The sequence below is a fragment of the Triticum aestivum genome, chromosome 5A, assembly GCF_018294505.1.
Source record: "Triticum aestivum cultivar Chinese Spring chromosome 5A, IWGSC CS RefSeq v2.1, whole genome shotgun sequence".
Lineage (NCBI taxonomy): Eukaryota > Viridiplantae > Streptophyta > Magnoliopsida > Poales > Poaceae > Triticum > Triticum aestivum.
The window spans coordinates 389,426,669-389,433,774 of record NC_057806.1 but is presented as its reverse complement, the minus strand read 5'-3'; the positions used below and the strand labels follow the sequence as shown (position 1 = coordinate 389,433,774).

The 7,106-nt window shown below is 50.6% G+C and overlaps 1 protein-coding gene across 1 annotated transcript; it reads left to right on the top strand.

Moving 5' to 3' along the window:
- Positions 1-2,141: 2,141 nt before the first annotated feature.
- LOC123103536 (uncharacterized) lies at positions 2,142-6,517 on the top strand. The gene is made up of 2 exons (XM_044525152.1): positions 2,142-4,221; positions 6,217-6,517. Exon 1 carries the CDS (start codon positions 2,336-2,338, stop codon positions 4,073-4,075), a length of 1,740 nt encoding a protein of 579 aa, XP_044381087.1. The 5' UTR covers positions 2,142-2,335; the 3' UTR covers positions 4,076-4,221; positions 6,217-6,517.
- The last annotated feature ends 589 nt before the right edge of the window (positions 6,518-7,106 follow it).

Here is a 7,106-nt window from a genome sequence, read left to right as displayed (position 1 = left end):
TCTAACAGTAGAAAACTCACTCTTGATAAGTTTTGGTACTGAGGAATTAGCACTGAAAGTAAGCAAATGCAATCTAGGGAATTTAATGCACAAAGGATTATCTCCTAACCAAAGATCTTCCCAAAACCTGGTTCTCCTACCATTACCCACAATCCACAATTTTTCTACAATACTTAAAGAAAATAGGCTTCACTTTCATCAAACCTTGCCAGAAGTGTGATTGTCCAGGTCTGGCTTTACAGATGGACAGAGTAGTTACCTATATACTTCTTCCTAAGCAAATCTTGCCAGAATCCCTTTTCATTCTCTAATTTCCAAGCCACTTACAGAATAAACAAATATTCATAATAGTAAGATCCACTACACCCAGGCCTTCCATATCTTTAGGTAAGCAAACAGTCTCCCAATTAACTAAATGAACTTTCTTAGTATCTTCACCTTCTTGCTGGAAAAATATTTTCCTATATATATCCATACTGTTATTTGGTCCTTTAGGTAATTCGAACATAGACATCATTAAAAAAGGAATATTGGTCAAACAAGACCTAAGTAAAATTAACCCGCCTCCATATGAATGTAATTTACTTTTCCAAGGACTTACTTTCTTCTCAACTTTCTCTGCAGTAGGATCCTAATCACTATTGCATAATCTTACACAATTAACAGGAATATGTACTTAAAGACTTAAAGGAAAGATATCCTATCGACAATTAAAAATTGTAGTACACTCATTCTGTTTATCTCTAGCATTACCAAAACGCATTACTTCACTTTTATGAAAATTTACCTTTAACCCGGAAATCTGCTCAAAGAGACAAAAATAAACTTAATGTTCTTAGCCCCCTCTAGATCATCTTGAAACAAAAAATGGTGCCTTCTGCATATTGTAACATGCAAATGTACCATCAACTAAATCAGGAGTTAAACCAGTAATTAAACCACTTTCCGGAGCTTTATCTAGTAACACTTTAAGCATATCTATAGCAATGTTAAATAAAATTGGTGACAAGGGGTCACCTTGTCTTAAACCCTTTTTAGTAGGAAGAAAGAACCAATTCGGTCATTGACCATCACTACTACTTTACCTGAGGTAACTGTTTGCATCACCCAATTAATATACTTATCATGAATCCTTCTTTTCCCTTAACAAATCTAAAATGTCCAGTTAATCTTATCGCACGCTTTCTCTAAATATACTTTAAAAAGCATCCATCTTTTTCTTATGTACTTCATGCATGACTTCGTGTAACACCACCAATCCATCTAATACATATCTACCTTTAATAAATGTTGTTTGCACAGGAGTTATAATTTTGTCAGCTACTATACTTGCCCTATTATTAATTACCTTAGTAAATTTAAAAATCACATTAGATAGGCATATAGGTCTATACTATTGTAGTGTTTCGGCCCCCACATAGTTGGGAAGCAGAGTGAGCACTCCATAGTTACATCTAACTAAATCTAGTTTACCATGATAACAATAATTAATCAATTTAAGTAAATCAACACCAGTTACTTCCCAAAAATGTTGATAAAACTCAGCCGCGAAAACATCAGGCACAGGCGCCTTATTATGCTTTATCTGAAAAACTACTTTTTAAATCTACTATAAAGTAAATTCCCTATCTAATAAACTTCTATCAATATCATCTAAAACAAAAGGAAACTCCAAATCGACAGTAACATTAAATTATTAGTAACAGGGCCAAATAAGTTTATAAAAGGATGTGGCATAGTCTAACAAGTCTTTATCCCCTTGCACAACATTATCTATAAAATTAAAGGAAGTTATCCTATTTTTTCTCTTCCTACCACTAGCCCTAGCAATGAAGTAATGAGGGAGTGAATCCCCTTCCAACAGCTCTTTCTTTTTAGATCTCTGCAGCCACATAATCTCTTCTTCTCTAAAAAAAATCTTCCTCTGTTCCTCTAAGTCTTTTCTAAATAAGTAGTTCTCTCTACTTAAACCATTAATATCGCTGTCCTTATTTATATTATCTATCTTCTCAAGTAAAGCTACCCTCTGTTTTTATAGAACCACACATAATTTAAATTCCACTCCTTTAGTTTTTTCCTAATGCATCTAGCTCTATTCTGCCATCTGTCTTGTAAGTTTCTACAACAATATTACTCACCCCAAAGTTTATTAATTTAACCATCTAGATCATCCCGCACCAACTTCGCTAGGTTTGGATCTAACACCCGACACATCTCCCATCACGCGCCGCCACTGTCATCCGCATCTCCCCCCCAACCCTCGATCCCCTCCCACCGACTCCGTCGCGCCGCCGCTCACCCCCGCCCCCCCGCGCGCTCCTACTCGGCCGTGCTGATGGCTCCCCGCCTGCATGGGGATGAGGGGCCCCGCCCGAAGAGGCCGTTGGAGCGCCCTGAGTCCTCTCGCCCTCCGCGCGGCCCTCCCATGCCGGTTAGGGACGGTGCCCGACGGGGGGCCGACAACCGCCGGCTCGCTGACCGGGATGACTGGGCCGCTCCCCGCAGAGCTTGGGCGGTCGCTCTCTACCGGCCGCCCCCCACTCGTGAGGGCACCCATGACGGCCGCCGCGACGCGCGACTCCCTCTGCCTGGTTCCCAGGGGGCGCGACGCCGGGAGGAGGCCGGGCGGCTGCGTGAAGACAACCAGCGACGCAAAGATGAACTCCACTCTGAGCTGCAGCGCCGGCCTGTGTACTCCGCCCCTAGCCGACCCGGTCCGGAGGTGGGTCAGAGCTCGTGCCAAGGCGCCCGGAGTTCCGCGGGTTCGGATGACCGTGCTCGGTATGGATCTGAGGAGCCGGACAGTGCGGACTTGCTCAATTGGCATAGGTCCTCGTCCTGGTCGCCGCGGTACACCCCCCGTTGCACCTCGGAGGAGGCTCCGGGTCCAGTTGGGCCGTCGACAAAGCAGAAGAAGAAGCACTCGGGTGGGCTCAGTGGTCCTACCATCATGGATGGATCGGGGAGGTCGGCCGTCGGGGAGCCGAAGCAGGAGGCCCCGATGATTCCCCCGGCCAGAGCCAGTCGCGCCCGGACCCATGACGAGACGTTGTGCATCAACTGTGGGTGTGTCGGTCACTTCCGTTCGGAGTGCTTGGCGCCCTCCCGGTGCCCTACCACTCTTGCCTACCTGGGGTACGGGGTGGAGGGGGGTGGCTTCTACTATGTGGACGCGACCCTGGAGGACGAACCCGTCCGGCCGCACCTAGCGACGATCACCCTCGTCCCGGACCAGCAGCCACCGCCGTCGGTTGTGGTTACCGCTGAGATTATACGAGCGGAACTGTCAGCGTACATTGGCGATTACAGAGACAACGCCTTCTCTTGGAAAGTCACTGAGACAGCATCGATGGTCTACTCAGTACCCTTCCCTTCTGCTGAGATGCTCAATGTCTGCAGCCACGACCACGTCAAGTGCCCCATCAACAAGTTCATGATCTCAATCCAGAAGGCTGATGCTGAGCCGGACACGGTGGCCCCCCTTGCCCAGGTGTGGATGCTCGTCTACGGGCTCCCGGGTGGGGGCAAGCGCGAGCACATTCTCAAGGCCATCTCGGAGCCGGTGGGCAAGATTCTGACGGTCGATCTGGATTCCTTGGAGGGCGATGGCCCGGCGCGCGTCGAGCTCCTTTGTCAGGCTCCAGCTGATGTGGACGGACTGTCCCTAATCTTCTACTTCAGCAAGAACAAGGGCAAGTGTATCACCTACAAGATCGACCAAGATCCACTGGAGGGGCGACCGGAGGACGAGCCGCCAGCACCGCCGCCAGCTCCACCGGCGGCGGGACGGGACAACGAGGATAGCCAGTCTGTGGACAGCTCCGCGAAGTCGGGGGGTGGGCTTCCGCCGACGGCGTCGACCGAGAGCCGTCGCGCGCCAGTTTCGGCTGGTATGGAGGGCGCTGGACTGCCGGGTGGCTCCACCCTCACCCTTTCTGTTGTAGCGGCATCTTCGCTGGTTCCTGAGCTGGAGGAGGAGACCCTGAGTGCTAGGCTGGATGTTCGCCCGCCGTCCCTGCCGCGCTCCCCTGGGGTGGTGTGCTACTCTCGCTCGCACCGACTCCCCCGTGGCTAGCCCCGGTACCCGGCCTGTACCCTCACCGGCAGTGGCATCCAGACAGAGCGCGCGTCTCTGCCGGTCTCGGACTCTCCTGGGCGGTTGGGTTCCTAAGATCCCGGAGAAGGTGGCCATGCATGCGGCGACATGTGATCTCACCCCAGGTACGACACCCCCCACCTCTGGTCCTTCCTATTCGGGTTCTCGTCTTGTGTTCCTTGATTCGGTCCTGCTCGCATATCTCGGCGATGTTGCTTCAGACTGTGACATTGTATTTCGAGGCGAGAAGGGCCCTCGACTTGAGCAGATCTCAGCCATTTGTGCGAAGGAGAGGTTAGATGGGGCGCTCGCAAAGGCTTGTGCTCGTGCTGAGCAGGGGGCTGTGGACGCCTCGGTCACCACTGACTCTGGGCATAGAGAGCCTGGGGTTGAGTCCTGGCCAAGCCGCATAAGGCTTTGTTCGGTTAATCCCAACCCCATGTGGATTGGAGGGGATTTGCAGAGATTTTGGCTTGCAGGGGATTAATTCCCCCTCAATCCCCTTCAAATCCACCTCAACCGAACAAGCCCTAAGGGTGGCTATCGCTACCCTTTGGAGCCCTATAGAGGGAAGGGCGCTCAGGGATAGGCCGCCCACGCGCCTCCATCCCATCGAGTAGCTGGTGCCGGTGTGTGGAGCTTAGTCCTGGCCATCTCAGGCCCGGCCCTGTCGGCCCACCCAGGCCCGGCCCTAAAATCCAGGGCCTAGGCCCGATGGGCTTGACCGTGGGCCGGGCTTGGGCCTGAGTTTTGAGCCCACTAGCAGGGCCTGGGCAGGCTTGGGCTTTGCATATTGACATTTTAAGGAAGAGGCCCAGCCCACGGCCCTAAGCCCTAAGGGCTTTTCAGGGCCTTTTACCAGATGGGCCGGGCTTGGGCTTGAAAAGTAGGCCCGATGGTAGGGCCTGGGAGGGCCTGGGCCTCAATTTTCTGCCATGGGCTTTTTTAGGCCCGGCCCAAGCCCGGCCCGGCCCGGCCCATGGCCAGATAAGAGCTAGTGTAGGCATTTCCGCTCGGGAAACCGAGGCCGTGGATGCCCCTACTAGGAAGGGGCGCCGCGGCCGCCCGGCCAAGCAGCCCCCTTCCCCCATCCCGCGAATGGCGGTCGGGCTAGTTTGGCCCCACCCGTGGGGCCTATTAGTCCAACCGTGGTTCCATATGAAGCTCCTATGTTGGAACATACGCGGCTTCGAGAACTTGGGCCGGAGGCGGCAGTTGATTTACTACATCAGGCAGGAGGAGATCGATATTGTAGGTTTGCAGGAGACGATCCGCCAGGACTTCTCCATCCAGAAACTACAGGGGGCTATCCCGACACTTGTTTGCCTGGAGTGGCTGCCCACGATTGGGCTATTTGGGGGCATTCTGCTAGGTGTCCGGGAGGATCTGTTCTCGGTTGTAGACATGGACAGAGGGGAACGACAAAGGAACCTCGGTTGGCAGGTGATCATCGTCTATGGCCCGGCTGATCACGGGCGGTCAGCAGACTTCCTAGCCGAGCTTAAGGATAAGGTGGAACACTGCACCACGCCGGTGGCGGTCGCGGGAGACTTTAACCTTATTAGGCAGGAAGCTGGGAAGAGTTCCCCTAATATAGATCGTCTGTGTATCTGTTTGTTCAACAATTGCATTGCTGATTTGGGGCCAGATTCACGTGGACTAATAAGCAGGTGCACCCTATCCAGAGTGTACTTGATATTGTCCTAGTGTTTGTCCAGTGGGAACTCATGTTTCCATTGTGCTCGCTTAGGGCGTTCACGCGGATTGGCTCGGATCATGCCCCCCTGATGTTCTCCTCAGGGGAAGAGTCACCACCGCGGGTGAGATGCTTCCACTTCGAACTGCCGTGGCTGTTGCAGCCAGGGTTCGTTGAGTTGGTGCGGGACCAATGGGTAGAAGGTCCGACCACCACGCCATGCTCTTTCTGCACTAACGACATATGGCACCACTTCACTAAGGTCACCCGCCAATTCATGCGGGGGTGGGGGGCCAACCTAGGGGCGGACATCAGGGCACGCAAAGGGGCTCTGCTGGATCTGATTAAGGCTCTAAATGTGGTGGTTGATTCGACCGGTTTGTAGGTGTCTGATTCCTTTTTCAAATTCCTTACTTTTCTGCAGCATTGGCACCTGCTCTCTAGACAGCGCGACCGTGATCGCCTCGGCCTCATGCTGGATGCGCTTCTGGATTCGGCACGTCGTTTATCATTGTCGTAGGACCGCCTGGCGACTGGCACCAGGTGGCTTTTTTTCTTATTTCTCTCTTGTCTTTTGGGCATGATTGTGCTGTTGCCCCAGCCGTCGTTCTTGTTTCGGACTATGAATGTTGGTTGTATGGACTGTTGCTTTATTTATAATAAAGCGGGGCGAAAGTCTATTTCGAGAGATCAACGAATATAATTCAAACTTAAATGGCCTAGCAATCTTTGGCTGATTTAAACCGAAATCTAGTAGTAGAGGAGCATGTTCAGACAGTGTCATAGGCAAATCATTAACATATATGTCACACCCTAGCTAGTCATGCATTAGAGTGTTGCATCATGTTTACTCTTTCATCAGAAACTTGAAATGGGGATGACAGAACCCCCAGTCCCCTCTGAAACCAACTAGGGTTACTAAAATAATTTTTCAATGAACCTGAAATGCCCTTCTAAAACGCCCATCATTTTTGTCTTGGTTCAGAACCTCTGCCAAAAGTGGTGCACATTTTCCTAGGCCATCCTAGGGTTTTTGAATTAAATCATAAATATTTGAACTTGGGCATTTAAAATAATATAAAATATTTAAATGCTCAAATATCTCCAAACTAAAATGTTTCATGTTGGAAATAATCCAACTATGGGCCAGGAATAGTTTGGTGATTTTTGAAGTTGCCTAGGTATTTTATTTAATTCAACAAAGTTGCAGATATATTAAATAAAAACAGAAATAGAAAAAAAAGGGGGAAAACTTACCTGGGCTCCTCCCTGTGCGGCCCAGCCAGCTGGCCGGCCCAGCAAGCCAGCCCAGCC

Bases quoted from the DNA above. Each gene is read 5' to 3' on its own strand.
- LOC123103536 (XM_044525152.1), top strand. From the start codon at position 2,336: ATGGCTCCCCGCCTGCATGGGGATGAGGGGCCCCGCCCGAAGAGGCCG.